This window comes from Tupaia chinensis, unplaced genomic scaffold, assembly GCF_000334495.1.
Source record: "Tupaia chinensis unplaced genomic scaffold, TupChi_1.0 Scaffold000392_1, whole genome shotgun sequence".
Classification (NCBI taxonomy): Eukaryota; Metazoa; Chordata; class Mammalia; order Scandentia; family Tupaiidae; genus Tupaia; species Tupaia belangeri.
In genome coordinates, this window is record NW_006159894.1 from 382,962 (window position 1) to 403,369 (window position 20,408).

The following is a 20,408-nucleotide window of genomic DNA, read 5'->3' on the forward strand; positions in this document are numbered from 1 at the left end:
GCAAGTTGCATCTGGGGCCGGCAGGTGGTGTGGTGGTTAAGGGCGTTGAAATCCCACATGGCACACCATTTTCTCTCTCTCTCTCTCTCACCCTCTCTGTCCCTCTCTGTTCAAATTAAAATAAATAAATAACAAAGTAATTCCTTTTTTAAATTTTTTTTAGGAAAAAAAGCAAGTTGTATCAACAGTATTTTTAAAAAGCCATTTAGTTGGGTGGTATGAAATATTTTCCATCAGTCTTATTACTTCATGTTTGCGTATTTTTGGAACTTCAATTCAACCAAAAATTGACTGTGTAGCACTAAACTAGGCATAGATCTCAGGAGGCATACCATGATTTAAGACTTATTAAGAGAGAATGTGTGCTCGCTTCGGCAGCACATATACTAAAATTGGAACGATACAGAGAAGATTAGCATGGCCCCTGCGCAAGGATGACATGCAAATTTATAAAGCGTTCCATATTTTAAGATATTCTATGCAAATGGAAATAAAAAAAAGGTTGGAGTAGTGATATTGATCTCAGACAAAGTAGATTTCAAGACAAAGACTGTAAGAAGAGACAGGTGAAAAGAAATAATAAAGGTTCGAGCAGAAATAAATGAAATAGAAAATAAACGAACCATACAGAAAATAAATGAAAGCAAAAGCTGGTTCTTTGTAAAGATTAACAAGATCAACACACCATTGGCTAGACTGATCAAGAAGAAGAAAGAAAGAAACCAGAATAATCAAATATGTGATGAAACAGGCAATATTACCACAGACATAGCAGAAATACAAAATATCATTAGAAGATACTATGAGTGACTTTACACCAACAAACAAGATAACCTGGAGGAGATGGACAAATTCTTGGATGCATATAATCTACCAAGATTGGATCAGGAAGACATAGAGAACCTGAATAGACCTATAACAAGCCAGGAGATTGAATCAGTAATTAATAATCTCCCAACAAAGAAAAGCCCAGGCCCAGATGGCTTCACTTGTGAATTCTACAAAACTTTTAAGGAAGAGTTAACCCCTATCTTACTAAAATTATTTCTAAAGATTCAAAAGGAAGGAAACCTTCCAAATTCATTTTATGAAGCCTCCATCATCCTCATCCCCAAAACAGATAAGGATATGACAAAAAAGGAAAACTACAGACCAATATCATTGATGAATATAGATGCGAAAATTCTCAACAAGATACTCGCAAATCGTATCCAACAACATATAACAAAGATCATTCATCACGACCAGGTAGGCTTTATACCAGGGATGCAAGGGTGGTTCAATATACGCAAGACCATAAATGTAATACACCACATTAACAGAAAGAAAGATAAAAACCATATGATCATCTCAATTGATGCGGAGAAAGCGTTTGATAAAATACAACATCCTTTTATGATTAAGACTCTCAGTAAGATTGGTATAGAAGGGTCATTTCTGAACACAATAAAAGCAATCTATGAAAAACCTACAGCTAATATTATACTGAATGGGGAAAAGCTGAAAGCTTTTCCTCTGAAAACAGGTACTAGGCAAGGCTGCCCACTTTCTCCACTGCTCTTTAATATAGTACTGGAAGTCTTAGCTATTGCAATCAGAGAAGAGAACAGTATTAAAGGCATTCGAATAGGCAAAGAAGAGTTGAAAATATCTTTATTTGCAGATGACATGATGGTATACTTAGAAGACCCAAAGGTATCCATGAAAAAACTGCTTGAAGTAATAAGTGAATACAGTAAGGTGGCAGGATACAAAATCAATATCCAAAAATCTATAGCATTTCTATTTATGAACAACAAGTTGAATGAAGCAGAGCTGAAGAAAGGAATCCCTTTCACCATAGCCACAAGATGTATAAGATATCTAGGGATAAACCTAACTAAGAAAGTCAAAGACCTTTATAAAGAAAACTACGAGAATCTTAAAAAAGACATTGAAAGTGACATAAAAAAGTGGAAGGACATCCCATGCTCCTGGATTGGTAGAATTAACATAATCAAAATGGCAATTCTACCCAAATTAATCTACATGTTTAATGCAATTCCAATCAAAATACCAGAGATATTCTTCAGAGATCTAGAAAAGACAATTATAGAATTTGTCTGGAACCATAAAAGACCTCGTATTGCAAAAGCAATCCTGCGTAAGAAGAATGGAGTAGGAGGCATATCACTCCCTGATCCCAAGATATACTATAAAGCTGTGGTCATCAAAACAGCATGGTATTGGCATAAAAACAGACATGTGGACCAATGGAAGAGAATAGAGACCCCAGAAATAACTCCCAAAGCTTATAGCCAACTGATCTTTGACAAAGGATATCAGTCAATCCATTGGGAAAAGGAAAACCTCTTTAGTAAATGGTGCTGGAAAAACTGGGTATCCACCTGCAGAAAGATGAAACTGAACCCCCATCTTTCACCATTAACAACAGTCAACTCAAAATGGATCAAAGATCTGAACCTAAGACCTCAGACAATAAAACTACTTGTGGAAAATGCTGGGGAAACTCTGGGAGACATTGGAGTAGGCAAAGACTTCTTAAATAAGACTCCCAAAGCACAGGCAATAATCCCTAAAATAGACAAGTGGGACTATATTAGACTAAGAAGTTTCTGCACAGCAAAGGACACAGTAACAAGTGTGAACCGACAACCCTCAGAATGGGAAAATATTTTTGTTAAATATGCCTCAGACAAGGGACTGATAACGAGAATACATAGGGAACTCAAGTGCCTTATGCGAAAAAAAATGATTAACCCGATTAAAAGATGGGAAAGTGAGCTGAACAAAAGTCTCTCTAAGGAAGACATACGAACAGCCAAAAAGCATATGAGGAAATGCTCGACATCCCTCATCATAAGGGAAATGCAGATAAAAACCACAATGAGATACCACCTAACCCCTGTCAGAATGGCAAAGATTAAGAATATAAAAAGTGATAAGTGTTGGCGGGGATGTGGTGAAAAGGGAACCCTCCTACACTGTTGGTGGGAATGTAAACTAGTTCAACCACTGTGGAGAACAATATGGAGGTTCCTCAAAGATCTACAAATAGAACTACCATTTGATCCAGCAATCCCACTTCTGGGTATTTACCCAAAAGACAGGAGAACGCTCAGTCAGAAAAGTGCTTGCACATCCATGTTTATTGCAGCATTATTCACAATTGCCAAGACATGGAACCAACCTAAATGTCCACAAACTGATGAATGGATTGGAAAAGTGTGGTATATATACTCTATGGAATACTACTCAGCCATAAAAAATAACAAGACCCTGGAATTTGATAGAAAATGGTCAGATATGGAGGATCTATTGCTGAGTGAAGTAAGCCAGGCGAAGATTATGATGATAATAAAAAATAAAAATAAATTTAAAAATTAATAAAAAATTAAAAAGAAAAAAAAAGAAACTTGGCGTTGAGCTAGATGTGACTATATTCTCTGTAGCAAGATACAAATGACATGTCTGAGTATAGTTACCTTAGATCATTTACAAAAACAGTATAGGTGGTAAAAAAATAAAGTGATTTGGCTTCTCTAAAAAAAAAAAAAAAAAAAAAAGAGAGAGAGTCAGAATGTAACAGTATATAAGGGTATTTCAAAAAGATCATAGAAAATGGATTTAAAACAGGAGTTTATTTTGGTGCAAAAAAGTTTTGAAATCCATGCAGTTTTCTTTTTTTTTTTTTTTTTGAGAGGTTTTTGCTATAGGGCGTGTGTGCTCACCAGACAGACAGAGAGAGACAGGGAGACAGAAAGCGAGAAATCACCCCCCAGGGGAGATGGCCACGCCACAATCCCTTCTCCTCCATTCTCCTCTCGGGATCTTGAGCACGCACGCACACACTCCCAGTGTGAGTTTAAGTCACCGGGTCCGGGACTCGAATCACTGTCGATTACTTGGGAGTCCAGTAACATAGCCATTACGCTAACTGCTGGTCCCCAGTTTTCTTTTTTCATAATACGCATTTCCAAAAATTTTTAAATGTCCCTCACAGAGTATCAGAGTAATACTATAAATTATAAATGCTAAAGAACTTTAAAAAAGGAAACTGTGAGTAAAATAAGATGCCATCATTTCAAATATCATCCTTACCTATACAGCACCTTACTATACTGCATCAAATGAATTCACACTATTTACCTTTTCCATAAAAGACCTGACACCACAAATACAAACTCTATGTGAAGCATAATTATAGCCTTTGAATGTCTCATTCTACCTAGTACAAGATAATACACTGGAAGGACTCAAGTATTTAATGAAGAGATCATTGTGGAGGAGTGACTGGAATCCACTCAATGAGAACTGAATAGTTGTTGAAGGACAACAAACCTTAAAATTGGAAATAGAGGATTCCTGTTAGAAAAGAACAATGCATGAAGTTGGGTGGGTTGAATAAGCTTAATCATGATTGTAATTTAAGAAGTGTGCAATTTTTCCTTCACAGTGACCAACTTATAAAGTAAGAGAGATCCAGTAGTAAACTAAAGGGAGGCAAGATTCTTTTTCTATCTCTCTTTTCAATAATACAGGTTGTAGCACAAGACTTATGAGGCTTTACATAGGGAGAAATCTACAATGAATATAACTTACACTTTTTTTAAATCATCAGAAGATATGTGCACTTGCCAAAACAATAGAGAGACAGACAGAGAAAACAGCCCTAATGGGGCATAGTCATGCTGTAAAACTTTCTCCTACATTTCTCCATCCCACTGGAATTTGGGGCACAAATGGACATGCACCCAACATATTTTTCAAAATGCCAGGATCAGGATTCAAACCATAGCTGGCCATGTGGGATGTGGCTCCCTATGCACAGCACTTAACCACTGCAGACAGGGCCAGCCAGACTTATACTTTAAACACTAACGATTTTGAACTTTTAAAAAATGCAAATCTACGCTAATACAGGCAACCCAATATTATGACCTTACACCTGGGTGTGTGTGTGTGTACTCAAAATTTTGATAGGATGGAGAAATGGAAGAAAAAGAATTGCAGTGCAACCATACCCCCAGTGAGGGTGTTTTCTTTCTCTTTGGTGAGGGTATATACCGTCTGGCAACTAAAAAGATATTAAAAGCAAATCAGAAAACATATTGAAGATGACAGCTCACCACAAATTATAAATTAAAAGTCTATTAAGTTGCCAGGAAAGTCATGACACATCCAGCAAAAATGTGTCATGACTTTCCCAATGACCCAAATAGTAGCAGACATATTATTTACAATAATAATTAATGCTTATATGGTGCTAACTATGTGCAAGCATTATTCTAAGTGCTTTTAACTTAATCCTACAAACACCATTGAGTAGGTACTACTAATATTATTCCCATTTTATAGGTGAGGAAAGTGAGACACAGAGATGGGTTAAAGCATGTGCCCAAAATCACACAGTGAGTAGCGGTAGAATAAAATTTCCAACTGAGAAGTCGGATTCCAGAGGATTTAACTACTACATTCTTCTGCCTAAAGAAACTAAATTATTGGGACCAGCAGTTGGTGTAATGGCTATGTTGCTGGACTCCCATGTAGTCGACTACAATTCAAGTCCCAGACCCGGTGGCTTAAACTCACACTGGTGCATGTGTGTGCATGGCCCAAGATCCCGAGAGAAGAATGGAGGAGAAGGGACTGAGGCGTGGCCATCCCCAATGGAAGTTGATTTCTCGCTTTCTGTCTCTCTGTCTTTCTGGTGAGCGCACGTACCCTATAGCAAAAACCTCTCCAAAAAGAAAGAAAGAAAGAAAAAGAAAGAAAGAAAGAAAAAGAAAGAAAGAAAGAAAGAAACTAAATTATTATATATTAAGAAAATGAAATAGTAAGTATAAAATTACTTTAACAATTGATGTGCTGAGCCAGCAGGTAGTGTAGTGATTAAGGTGCTGGACTCCCACATGGCAGTCCATGGTTCAAGTCCTGGACCTGGTGGCTTGCTGTCTCACTCTCTTTCTCTCTCTGGTCAAATTAAAATAAAGTTAAATATTCTTTTTTTGTTTTTGGAGGTAGATCTTTAAAAAAAAAAAACTAATGTGCTATTAAAAGGTTAAGAGAGACAGAAAAAAGTCAGAGATAGAAAGTGAGAAATCACCCCCCCAGGGGGGATGTCCATGCCATCATCCCTTCTCATTTCTCCTCTCAGGATCTTGAGCACACACACACACATGTGCCTGGCATGAGTTTTAAGTCATCGGGTCCAGGACATGAACCACAGTCAACTATGTAGGAGTCCAGCTATGTAACCATTACAACATCTGCTGGTCCCAAAACCTTGAAATTTTTAAAATTAAATATAACAGCTGGAAAAATGAAATAGCAAGCTCAATTTTTATGGATATTTTAAAGAAGAAACTAAGTTCCAGCAACTCTATATACAGGACCTTATTTCTGAGCCAAGCTAATGTTATTCAATGGAACAATGGAGCTACTAATGAATTAATGAATATCTTGAAAATTTAGATAATATGAAAAATATTTTAAGAGAAAAATAATAAAAATTGAATCTCAAACACATACTTGCAATCCTGGTTGCTCCCAGAACAATGGAACAGATCCTCGGATTTGTATGAAGGAAGAAACAGAGTCATCTAGGTACACCACCTACAAGGAGAAATAATATGTAAAATATTTCCACAGAAAACGTTACTTCTACGCCAAAGTAACAAATTTACTAAAATCTATTATATACTATTAACATTTTATGACTTGTCTCTCATGCATAGGTTTTCGTCGAATTATTTGGAAGAGGTCACAAAACAAGCTTTTTTTTTTTCCGGTAAGTGATAATGTATTTCCTTTTTTTGTGCTAACGGGCATGTGTACTCACCAGAGTGACAGAGAGAGAGGGAGAGAAGAACATATTTCCATGAAATGATCATGCTGCAATACCTCTCCTCCATCTCTCCCTTCTTTTGAAAGGGTTTTGGGCACACATGCACATGCGTCACCATGTTTCTCAAACTGCCAGGTCCAGAACATGGGCCATGTGGGCTCTAGCTACCTTAACTACCAGGCCACAGAGTCAGCTAGGTTAGTGACAATATTAACCAAAAAACTGTAAAAATGTAAAGCCTATGAATTATAACTTTATAAAAGGAATTTCTTTTAATCTCAGTATCTTATATACATAACTATATTCCACTTAAAATTTTTCTTTAACTGGGACCAGCAGTTGGCGTAATGGTTATGTCAGTGGACTTCCATGTAGTCGACTGTGGTTTGAGTCCTGGATCCGATAGCTTAAACTCATGCCAGGCACATATGTGTGCATGCGTGCCCAAGATCCCAAGAGGAGAATGGAAGAGAAGGGATTGTGGCATGGCCATCGCCCCGGGGTGGTGGGCGGAGGGGGAGTGATTTCTTGCTTTCTGTCTCTCTGTCTCTCTCTGTCTTTTTGGCGAGTGCATGCACCCTATAGTAAAAATACCTCTCCAAAAAAAAATTTTTTTTCTGGACCAGCAGTTGGCATAATGGCTATGTCTCTGGACTCCCATGTAGTCAACCGTGGTTCAAGTCCCAGACCTGGTGGCTTAAAGTCACACCAGAAGTGTGTGCATCTGTGTCCAAGATCCCGAGAGGAGAATGGAGAAGGGATTGCAGTGTGGCCATTCCCCCTGGAGGGTGATTTCTCACTTTCTTTCTCTCTGTCTTTCTGGCAAGCACACACACCTTATAGCAAAAACCTCTCAAAAAATTTTTTTTTCTTTATTTATATTTTTCAAAACCCAACTTGAAGATCTGAGTTGGGCCAGGATATGGCCTGAATTTACCATTATAGTTTCATAGCCGAAAATATCATAATCTTTGATTTTTAGATGGTACATATATCTACCATTTATACCTGGGATTGGGGACCAGCAGGTGGTGTGGTAAGTGAGGCACTGGACACTTCCACAGGGCTGACCACTGTTTAAGTCCTGGACCTGGTGGTGGCTTGGTTTCTCACTTTCCCTCTCTTTCTGTGTCTCTCTATGGTCAAATTAAAATAAATGAATAAATACAATTAAATAATTCTTTTTAAAAAATGGGCTTGAAGGGTTGGCAGGTGGCATAGTGGTTAAGGGTGCTAGACTTCCACATGACTGACCACAGTTCGAGCCCTGGACCTGGAAGCTTGGTTTCTCACTTTCCCTTTCTTTCTCTCTCTGGTCAAATTAAAAATTAATAATAATGAATACAACAGAGGAGTTCCACATCAAATAAATATCTGTTACTCTAATATTTCCTGTGCCTCTCCTATAGCTTGTACATGAATTAAGGAATATAAAATGCCATATACCTGTTCAGTTTCTACGAAATTGGCGACGTGACCATCATCATTTGTTCCCCGGACGTTAAACCTGGTCCCAGCTCGTTCACAGCTTAATCGTGAAATGAGGCAAGCCTTTGCCTGTTTATGAGCAGCGTAAATTGTTCGGATTTCCACCCCTCCACACATGAGACGTAATAGCCAGTCGTCACAATTCACACCATAGTGCTTGAGATGCAAATGCAAAGACTGATTCCTAACGGAAAAAGAAATAACTGTATTCGCTTACCAAGTACTAACTAAGAAAGTGAAAAACTTAAAAAGGGTGCTCCTGGAACATTAATTTAATGTTTTAACACTGAAAATAAGCCTATTCATTTATTTACTATGCTAGGTATCAGAAGATATGGCTATAAAACTAGATCTAGATGCTTAGACATGCGATCTATAGTCCATAGGACAGAATCATTTCTGTGTTTTTTCCAGTACCCTTAACCACCACGCCACCTGCCACCCCCGTTTTTGTGTTTTAGTATCGGTGACCCATTTCTGTTATATCTTTATATATAATGTATTTATAACCTAACTTATTCCAATAAAGATTATGTACATACATACCTATCCCACTCTTTTTTCTAAGTTTATTTCTTCCATAAGTGAGAGAGACAAAAAAAAGTCAGAGAGAGAGCACTCCCAACAGGGTCTCAATGCCATGATCCATCTCCAGCTTCAAGCAGCCCCTGATCACAGGCTTGCACATGCCTAGTGTTCTCAGGAAGGTCTATGGATGGGGATCCAGAACCCTCTCATGTAGGTCAACCTTGCAAAGCATTTTGTTTTACCACTATAACACCATCTAGCTCTACTTTCAAGGCTTGTCTTTTATAAGGCTCTATTTTAATTTACATTTATAGCCAGATGTAGCTGATGTATTAGTTAGTGCAGGTCTAGTTTTTCATTGCTGTAAATACTTTAAGCATTCTAGGTAACAGATGGGATCTTGTTTCCAAACTTAATAGGAAAAACTGTTTTATTCAAACATGCTAAAGTCCGACAATTACAAAATGGAAGCAGAGTGGTTATGACTGAAGTCCTGCTAGGAGTCTCTACTGGAACCGCAGTTCTCCACTGAACACACAGGGAAGCTTCCAACTAACCTCCACAAAAGAAATGTTGAGCAGAAAAACTTAATGATGTGAAAGTGAACTTTATATTTCTGGAGCTTGGTTCTCTGAGTTTTAAAACTCTTGTACCATTTTAATCGGAAGTCTTAGTGTTCTGCAATATTATCTCAAACAAGGTCTAAAATATGTAACAGCATTTTCTTGAAGACTCGGGGCCATTAATGTCAGTAACAGACAGCAACACTGTTCCAGCAGTACTCCCCATCTGCCTGGCCCTCCACTTATGGGCTGCTGCAGAGGTAAAACAGTTGCTGATCACTGCAATTATGGAAAACCAGCTGTGACCTCAGCCCCTCCATCTACCCAAGAAAGCATAAGAACGTAAGTGAGTGATGACATCATGGTCATTCCTCCAGATTACCTGAGAGAGTTTGTCTAGTAGGAGACAGATTAGATCAAAGGTATGGCTAAAACACCAAATAGGGATTTTGCTCACTTTAAAATTCTTAGTTTTGCCAAAAATTTGCCTTCTTGAGCTTCATTTTGCACAGAAAAATGAAAACTTTTGGAATTTATTATGTATACCCTTGCACTTACCAGAAGTATTTTTCAGGACGCAGTCCAGTAATTTATTATTATTTTTCAATGACAGCATGTACATGCATGAGGAAAAGGGGGGGGAGGTGTCTGGACATAATGGGTCACCATCAATTTGAGCTTTGCCTTAGATCACTGTATAATATATAGCACAGGATAGTGGTTTAAGTCAGTGTATTTTAAAAATAAGAATGATCATCAGATTTAACATTATCCCAGTAGTGAAAGTTTCCCTCAGCATCCATAGGGGATTAGACCTAAGACCCACTGCAGATACCCAAATCCCAAGATAGTCCAAGTCCCTTAAGTCAGCCTTCTGTATCTGTGGAAAATACTCAACGTATTGTGTTAACACAGTTTTAACTCTTGGAAATCTATTTCTAAATGCTAGGAAAAAGTACATCCCATTGTTACTAGGTTCTTTGAGCAAGCAAGACATTATGATGTCCATTCATCTGCCCTATTAACTCCTTCTTTATCTTCTTTTTTCTCTCTCTCTCTTTGTTTCCTCCTTTGCTTTAACCCAAGTCTCTAATATATGGTGTTCAAAAACATTTCATTCTGTCCTCCTTCTCCCCCATGCCACTACTATGGTCAAAACTCTTCCATGTGAACTACAAGGTGACCAAGCTGGTGCTCTAACCTTACTTTCCTAAGCTAAGGTTGTTGACTTTGAACCCTCTAACAACCTGGACACCTGAAAGTGCTACTCAATGACCATGGAAGTGCTGTTGTGGAAGCATGAGGGACAGAATCTACACAGGAGGGAAAATCTTGAATTTAAACTATTAAAATGGGGTTAGGCAGGGGTGGGGGGCAAAAGCAAACAGTCCTGACCTTTGGCCTTATAATGTACATCAATATAATGAAACATACTCTGGAATGACATTAAGTCAGCTATGCTGACTCTAGACAATAGAACCACTATACTTGAAATCTGATCTGCTACAATAAAGCAATAATAACTACAGTTCTTTCTGTTCACCCTTGGTGCCTACTTAAAATATAACGGTTAGGCATAAATCCATGAAATACATCACAGTTACCTACCTAAGTTTTATCACACTACAGTATTGGATTTTGTCTCAGTATACTACTTCTTCACAGTCTGTTGCTCTTGAATCAAGATAATCTACTTAAAACCTTACAATTAAAAATAGTAAAGCAAGTTTGTCTCTTACTGACAGAGATGAAATTCTAAAACTAAGAATAATGAATATGAGTGACATGATTTTGTCACAATTGAATTGATTTCTAAATTTAAAACACATACTTTAAATATATTTCTGAAGTGAAAGGTTAGTCTAGATCAGGTTAGGCAAATGGGTTTCATGTCACATGTCAACTGCAAAAAAAGGCCAGTGGCTGCCTGCTATGCTCCGCTAAGGACTCTGGAGGAGGAAAGAGGGGTATCCTCGGTCAGCAACATCTATCCCTTGCTACCTCTGGGTAGCAGCTGTTGAACATATGATGGTAAAAATCACCAGGTATTACATAGCACATGATTAAAATGAGAAAAAAGAAAAAAAAAAACACAAACTCACCAGAAAAATCTATTATCGGTTGTGTGTTCTTGCATGCTACGATGTGCATTAAGACTCAGGTCTAAACTGATTCCAGAGGCAGACCATGCAAAATAAAAGTTTCCTGAATTCAAGACTTTTCGCACTTCTGAAATGCGATCCTCATCTGAAGAATCGATTCGTAGCGATATAAATTCAGTGGAAGTAACTCGGAAAACTTCAGATTCTTGAATTTTTCCAACAGACATACACCCAGTGACTAGTACCAAATAATGTAACATTGTATCACCTGCAAAAAACAAAGCATTCCTTGGATGAAAAATCCTAATACTTTCCGAGATATTCAGTTTCTTACGACTGTCTTTTGTATCTCCATCGTTTAAATCTGATATTGTGATTATTTTAAACTCATCACAGATGTGTTTAAATTCATAACTAGGAGCCAGTAGGTGGTATGGTGGTTAAGGAGGACTCCCACAGAGCTGACTATGGTTCGCATCCTGGACCTAGCAGCTTGAAAATCACACAGGCATGTGTGCGCGTATGCCCAAAATCCCAGCAGGAGAATGGAGAAGGGATTGCAGCATGAACACCCCCCACCCCCCACAGGGGAGTGATTTCTCACTTTCCCTCTCACTGTCTCCCTCTGGAAAACGTAAACGTCTATGGCAAAAACCTAAAAAACAAACAACAAACAAAAAAAACAAAAACCTAGATTTTTTTTAGTTAAAAATATTACTAGATTATATAATTTAGTATAATAAAGTATCTAAACATCAACATGATAATATACAAAATTGTTCCTCAATAAAAAGCTGACCAAATAAAAACATAGGTAGTATCTTTCTACCTTTCCTTTTAGGATTGTTAGAAAACCGAGGTAAGATGATGAATGTGAAAGTTTGCTGTAAACAGTAAGGTTCAAAACATCGTATATAAATGTAAGCTGATCATGATAACACAAAGGCAACAATCTCCAGTAACAATTAACAAAGCAAACAAAAACTTTCAGATTTTTTTTCATCTGATTATAATAAAAATTCTATGAAATTAACATGAAGCAGAAATTCAGCCATGGTGTACATTTCTTTTTGTGAGATATTTTTATTATAGAGTGTGTGTGATTGCTAGAGAGACAGAGAGAGACAGAGAGATAGAAAGTGAGAAATCATCCCCAGGGAGGATGGCCACAATGCAATCCCTTTTCCTCCATTCTCCTCAGGACCTTGGGCAGGCATGCACACACGCCCAGTGTGAGGTTTAAGCCACCGCATCTGGGACTTGAACTGCGGTCAACTACATGTAAGTCCAATGACATAACCATTACGCCATCTGCTGGTCCCAGCCATGGGGTACTTTAAGCACAGGCTCTGACACAGGCCCTGAACTCTGGTCCCAACTCCTCCTAACAATCCCAAGACACCGCACCTTACCGAATGTATCTCAGGGCTGTGAGGATGACCTAGTACTAATTACTGAAGCATCTAGGCACACCACACTTTACCTGTGGTGGATATATAACAAGTGACAAGTCTCTGTTTTACAGAACAGTTCTATTCAAAGTACGGTCAGTGGACTGCTACCAGTTCAAAATGAGAAAAGGTGTGTTTACCAGAATTAAAATCAGCTACATCATTAAGTTCACCCTTTAGTTTTAGCTGATTCTTATTTTTTCGTCCATACTAAGATTTTATTAATGAAATAAGCCATGTGTTGACTTGCATGATGGGGCAAGCTCGTTATCACAGACTAATAACAATAACAATATGGGACACATTTTGAGTTGTACCATTATAAATAAACTGCTAATCACAATGGTTATGCTCCAGCACATGATGACATAAGGTAGAAGAGACAGCCTCAAGCTGAAACTTTTAAAATTAAAAACAGGTGTCTTTTCCACTACAAACCAGGGAAATCAGTGTGGCTCCGACACAGACATCTTTTTCTAAATACATTAAAGCCAAAAAAAAAAAAAAAAAGGCGATGTTCTGATTTTCTCTTTTGAAAACTGATACCTATCTCTTCATGTGTTTCAATCAGACATGTCTCTGGAATTTAAAATCACAAGAGTTTGACCAAGTGTTGCCTTTTGGGCAATAAACATTATCACAAGATTAGCTTAATTAAGGTTCAAGAGATGCTAGGACAACTCAAATTTTGAGTCTCAAACAATATATAGGTAGTCTCTCAAATCATTACAATTACAAAACCTGGGGACCAGCAGAGGTCATAATGGTTATATCACTGGACTCGCACATGGTAGACTGTGGTTTGAATCCTGGACCGGATGGCTTCAAACTCATGCTGAGGAGACCAGCAGTTAGTGTAATGGCTATGTTGCTGGACTCCCATGTAGTCGACTGCCGGTTTGAGTTCGGACCCGGTGGTTTAAACTCACACCGGGCACGTGTGCGTGTGTGCCCAAGATCCCGAGAGGAGAATGGAGGAGAAAAGATTGCAGCGTGGCCATCCCCCCAAAAGTGAGAAATTGGGGGGGTTATTTCTCACTTTCTGTCTCTCTGTCTCTCTCTGTCTTTCTGGCGAGCACATGTGCCCTATAACAAAAGCAAAAAATAAATAAATAAAATAAAAAAAACTCATGCTGGGCACATGTGCATGTGTGCCCAGAATCCTAAGAGAATGGAAGAGAAGAGATTGCAGCATCACCCCCTTCAGGCGATGATTTCTCACTATCTTTCTGGCAAGTGGACATGCCCTATAGCAAAAATCTCTGTTAAAAAAAGAAATGACAAAAACAGAAATGAAAAAAGCAGATCAATTATACTGAATAATAAACTTACCAAGATTTAACCGTAAAACACCTAGGAGTCCATACGCATCCAGCACTTTGGAATATGTGCCCTTGATTGCCTCTTTCTCTGCAGATGCTACAAGAAAAGTTTCAGGTTAAGAAAAATGACTGGAAACATTCGACTCTATTTAGCTATAAGAGTGTTTCAACCAAAAATCTCTAAGTCTGATACTCTCTTTTTCTTCAGTGTAGATAAATCAAGTTCTATGGGAACAGGCTGTGTTACAACTTATTTGATTTGTTTACATGTTATCTATGGCTGCTTTCGTGCTAAAACAACAGAGATGAGTAGTTTGGCCCACCAGCCAAAAATAAATATTGCCTGGCATTTACAGACATAGCTTACCAACCATCGTAACAGTCCATTGATCTACTGACTGATTCTTAATTCATAATTGATGGCAAGTTTCCTTAGGTATTCTTATCTTTATTTCCAAAAGAGTACAGACTTATTGCATAAAATTACCAAAAAAATTTATTAGGATGTTAGTTGAGCATATTAACCTTATAAATAAATTTGGCAAGGACTGACTTTGTTAAAACATTATTTTCACCCAATACATGATTGAATCATAGTCCTCAGTTATGTGAATTTTTAAAAAATGTGTCTCTGGAAAGAATTTTAGCTTTCTCCCACATGTCTTCTATTTTTCATATTTTTTATTATTTATTTGTATGGCGTGTAATAACTATACATCTTCATGGGGTACACTGTGATTTTTCAGTACAATAATATATCTAGAGCGTAATGATCAAATTAGGGTGATCAGCAGTACCCATCATCTTGACCACTTGTCATTACTACTTTGTGTTGGGCACTTTCAAAATCCTCTTTTAGCTGCTGTGAGATATATGGTGAAGTATAGCCATCCTACTATACTTTATAACACTAGAACTTGTTCTTATCTTTCCATATTTTAGAAACAACGATCTATTGTTCTCTCTCCCCACTACTCTTCCAAGCCTCTAGTAGTCACTTACTTCTACAACTATGGTCATCCTTTTCAATTTCCACATACAAGTGTGACCATGTGCTACTTCTCTTTCTGTGCCTGATTTATTTCACTTAATATAATGTCCTCCAGGCTTTCCCTTGTTTCCTCAAATGTATGTGCGTATGTACAGCCTGAATCTAAATGTGACAAATCAATGAACAAACTCAAAGTGAGGGACGTGATACAAAATAACTGGCCATCATCTTCAAAATGTCTAAGGTTATGACACAACCACAGTACTGCAACACTCTGCAATGCTGGAAACCACAGGGAAGACTAGGGTCGCCAGGTGTCCTGCGCCCAGTTCCTTGGCTAGGAAGATGGAAAGACTGAGCATAAGACTCTGGTAAGGGTGCTTGTCTTCTCTCCCCACACCCTCTCTCTCCACTTTTTTTCTGTCCTTCATGAAAAGAACTGGGTATTAAAACAATTAAGAAAAATAGGGAGGTAAAGTATTAATGTCAAAATGTGGTATTATCTGTTGAAGATATTTTATAGTTTTATCAAGTGTATTAGGGAGAAATGTTCACCTGTTGAAATGTCCATTTTGTAAGACAAATAATAATGTGATTGAATGTATAAAAAATGAAATGAAAAGTAAATAAATTAATAAAAAATTTCTTTTAAAAATTTTAAGGTGATAAATTACAAACACTAAGGAATTTTTGCATTTGGAGAGACTAAAGAGACTTTTTTTTTTTTTTAAAGTGGCTTTTGCTACAGGGCGCATGTGCTCACCAGACAGACTGAAAGAGACAGAGAGACAGAAAGCGAGAAATCACCCCCCAGGGGGGGTGGCCGCACTGCAATCCCTTCTCCTCCATTCTCCTCTTGGGACCTTGGGCATGCACACACACGCGCCCAAGTTTAAGCCACCAGGTCCGGTATTCGAACTGCGGTTGGGAGACCAGCGACATAGCCATTACGCTAACTGCTGGTCCCTAAAGAAACATTATTAATAACTAAATAGAATTTTCAAATCTGAATTATATCTTTTTGCAATAAAAGACATTGTTGGAACAACTGAACAAAGCCTGAGGATTAGAAAGCAGTAATATGCCAATGTTAATTTTATTATGGTCCCCATAATTGTATATTTGAGAATGATAGGCCATGGTGTTAGCAACTTACTTTTTTTTTTTTTTTTTGGAGAGATTTTCACTGTAGGGCACGTGCGCTCGCCAGACAGACAGAGAGAGACATAGAGACAGAAAGCGAGAAATCACCCCCCAGGGGGGATGGTCACGCCACAATCCCTTCTCCTCCATTCTCCTCTCGGGATCTTGGGCACGCACGCACACGCGCCTGGCGTGAGTTTTAAGCCACCGGGTCCGGGACACGAACCGCGGTCGACTACGTGGGAGTCCAGCGACATAGCCATTACGCTAACTGCTGGTTCCTGCAACTTACTTTTAAATAGCTCAGAAAAGTTATTTTTCCTGCACTTCAAATTTTCTGTATGTTTTAAATTGCTTCCAAATTTTAAAAGTGTAATCAACAAAAATAAGTCTTAAAAGTATGTGTACTAGGGCTAGCAGGAGATTAAGTTAGCTGGATCCCAGAGCCAAAAGCATGGTTCGAACTCCGTACCTGATGCTTTTTGAAAAACACACTGTGTGTGTGTGTCCAAAATCCTGAGAGGAGAATGGAGAAGGGCTTGTAGTGTGGTCACCCCCACTGTGGGGGGTGGGGGGGTGGGGTGAGGTGAGGATGCTTTTGCACTTTCCCTCTTTTCCTATCTCTTTCTTTCTCACTTCTCTCTCTGATGAGTGCAGGTGTCCTTTTGCAAACTTAAAAAATAAAAGTGTACTTCTAAATTAAGCTTTTTTCTTTGAATGGCATTAAATAAGATAAATTATTTTAAAATAATTATTTTATTTAACTTTATTTACTTATTCATTCATTTATTTTAATTTGACCAGAGAGGGACAGAGTGAGAGAGAGAGAAAGTAAGAAAGCAAGCCACTAGGTCTGGGATTTGAACTCCGGTCAGCCATGTGAGAGTCCAGCACCCCTACCCACCATGGCCCAAAGACAAACTCTTAATAATACTTTGTGATTACTTTCTCATACATTTGTTTAAATGGGGGGGAGTCCTTATTTTATAAGACTATAAAAAATATAAAAATAGAGAAGACTGAGACCACCATAAGAGCTGAGACCTAGTGATTTCAGAGATAAGGGAATACAGATGTTCTGCTGAGAATTTACCCTGGCAAAAAGAAAGGGCAGGCCAGAACAAGACAGAATCCACTGTGAGAGCTGAGATCTAGTGATTTCAGAGATAAGGCAGTGAAGATGTCCTGCTGGGAATTTACCCTGGTAGAGCCCCTGGAAAAAAATGCAATGGCAAAGAGTTTGCAGACCACATCTTCCTGTGTGCCTCTGATCGCTCATATTGATCTTCTAGAAATTAGGAAGAAACAAATAACTCATCAGATGACCAGAAATCACTACAGGGGCACAAGAAATATGCGAAACCAAGATAATACCTCTCCCCCAAGGGAAGTGGATAACTCCTCTTCATCCACAGACAGTACAATGGAACTCATGGAAATGAGTCTGATAAAGAATTTAGAGTATTCATAGTAACAAAACTAACAGAGATGGAAGAGAAGAGAAACAATGAACACGAGAAGGAAAAAGCTGATGAGTTCCAGGAAGTGAAGAAGTTCTTGCAAGAGATGAAAGAGGAAATACAAACCATAAAAAAGAATCAAATGGAACTGTGGGAAATGAAGGCTATAATACAGGAAGTCAAAACCTCCTTTGAAAGTATTAAGCAAGACTAGATCATACAGAAAATTGAATCTCAGATGTAGAAGACAGGATCACTGGCCTAGTAAAATCCACCACGAAGATTGAGAAAATAGCCCAAAAAATGAGAATATATAAGAAATACTAGATACCATTAAACATCCAAACATCCAGATAATCGGTATCCCAGAAGGTGAAGAGACTAATAAGGGCATTGACAATCTATTCATAGTGTTCTTTCCATCTTGAATAACCTTTAGTCATCTTTGTATTTCCAAATATTACCCATCCTTCAATCCCAAACTAAAATGCCACTTCCCTTCCTGAAGTTGTCCTCTCTGACTGGAAGTATATTTCTTTCTTCTGTTTTATATAGCAATAGAAACTAAGCAAACTGATAGCAGTAGAACCAAGTCTCTTTTCTTTATATCTCAACATAATACCAATCTGAGACAGACTTTGAACACTGCAGATGCAAATTACTCATATAACAGACAAAAAAAGAGAGTGTGTGTTTTACTAAAGGAAATTACAAAACGAAATGTTTTGCTAACTTTAAAATAATACATAAAAGAGTAAATGTTTTTCCCTTATCATTGAAAGTATCTAAATGTTCTCTTATTGATGTTATTAACATTCAACAATTTTTCATGGTGATATCTGAAAATTTTCAAATATGTCATGGCAAAGACTGAGGGTGAACGTGAGAAGGTGGGGGTAGGGAGGACAAGCATTGTGAAATGACTGCTAACCAAGGTTTTAAGCTAATGGAGTTTATTAAATAGCAAAGTATGCAGAGTGTTCAGAGGAAACGAACTGAAGAATGAGTAGAAACCTAAGAAAGGGTGAGTGGAAACACGAGTTCGAGAGATACAGTGACACAGAAGCACAGTCACTTTCCTGCTAGGATAGTCTTTCAAGGTAGTCACTGAATAAACTGCCTTTTGTGAAGACCTGTGTACTTTTTTCCCCCTCTAACTCATGGTGGTTATTAAACGAACAGGATGCTAGAAAAAACAAATCTTTCCTTTTACAAGTTACTGACTTCTAATCGCAAGCAAGTATGAATGACCAAGAAGACCACTGTGTTAGGAGTAATTCTGGGCCGATCAAGATCTTCGCAGTTCAGCTAAGGTAAGCTGGCCAGTACCTCTTAGTTCACAAGTTAAACAGAAGCTAAGGCAAATCCAGACTTCTAAAGTTACTGCCCTAACGCCTCAGTGATAAATAGTACCTAACCCCCTCGATAGCTTATTTAAGGGACAAATTCTTCTTCCCACATCATATTCAACACTATCTTTCACTCATGCTTTTAATCTTTATTTAGTCTTCAATCTAATACAAATATTTATTTCCCCAAGAACACAGAGCTGTGTTATACATTAATTTATAATTACAGCTATATTTTAAACGTATCTTCACATCATTTAAAATTGATAACGTGAAGGGTCTCTGATTCTACCTCTAGAGATTATGTAAACAAGAATAAGTCATAAAATAGAATTAAAAGCAAAATAAAACGTGCCATAAACACACTCTCTCTCTCTCTCTCTCCTTTTTTTTTTTTTTTTTACGGTTTTTGCCATAGGACTTGTATACTTGTTAGAAAGAAACAGGGAAAGACAGTGAGAGAGCATCACCCACTCCCCGCTCCCAGGGAGATGGCCATGCCACAATCCTTTGTCTTCCATTGTCTTCCTGGGATCTTGGGCATGCTGGGGCAGGAAGGCACGCCCCCCCGACATGATTCCCAAGCCACTGGGTCCAGGACTCGAACCACGGTTGGCCATGTGGGAGTCCAGTGCCACAATCACTATGCCACCTACTGGCCTCAACACTTATTCTTACAAAAACATTTATGAGGCATCAGAAAGATGTGAACATTGACTGGATATTTGACATTAAAAAATATTAAATTTTAAGGACCAGCAGTTGGTGTAATGGCTGTATCGCTGGACTACCATGTAGTTGACCGCAATTCAAGTCCCGGAACTGGTGGCTTAAACTCACACCAGGCATGTGTGGTACATGCCCAAGATCCCAAGAGGAAAATGGAGAAGAAGGGATTCGGCGTGGCCATCCCCCCAGGAGGTGATTTCTCCCTTTCTGTCTCTGTCTTTCTGGTGAGTACATGCGCTTTATAGAAGAACCTCTCCAGGGAACCAGCAGTTAGCGTAATGGCTATGTCGCTGGACTCCCACATAGTCAACCGTGGTTCGCGTCCTGGACCTGGTGGCTTAAAACCCACGCCGGGCGTGTGTGCGTGCGTGCCCAAGATCCCGAGAGGAGAATGGAGGAGAAGGGATTGCGGCGTGGCCATCCCCTCTGGGGGAT

The 20,408-nt window shown here is 38.4% G+C and overlaps 1 protein-coding gene and 1 non-coding gene across 16 annotated transcripts in view; one reads left to right on the plus strand and one right to left on the minus strand.

Moving 5' to 3' along the window:
* The window catches only part of SYNJ1 (synaptojanin 1), a 107,943-nt gene that overhangs the window by 65,419 nt on the left and 22,116 nt on the right, over nt 1–20,408 (minus strand). For all 15 annotated transcript variants that reach the window (XM_027773956.1, XM_014589909.2, XM_027773959.1 and 12 more), the window contains exons 3-6: nt 14,312–14,398; nt 11,529–11,796; nt 8,294–8,519; nt 6,532–6,615 (exon numbers count right to left, since the gene is read on the minus strand). In XM_027773956.1, coding sequence (XP_027629757.1) covers nt 6,532–6,615; nt 8,294–8,519; nt 11,529–11,796; nt 14,312–14,398 — 665 coding nt within the window. The remainder of the gene's footprint in view (nt 1–6,531; nt 6,616–8,293; nt 8,520–11,528; nt 11,797–14,311; nt 14,399–20,408) is intronic.
* On the plus strand, nt 363–469 carry LOC114008802 (U6 spliceosomal RNA). The gene has a single exon (XR_003550301.1). It is a non-coding gene; the product is annotated as a U6 spliceosomal RNA (small nuclear RNA).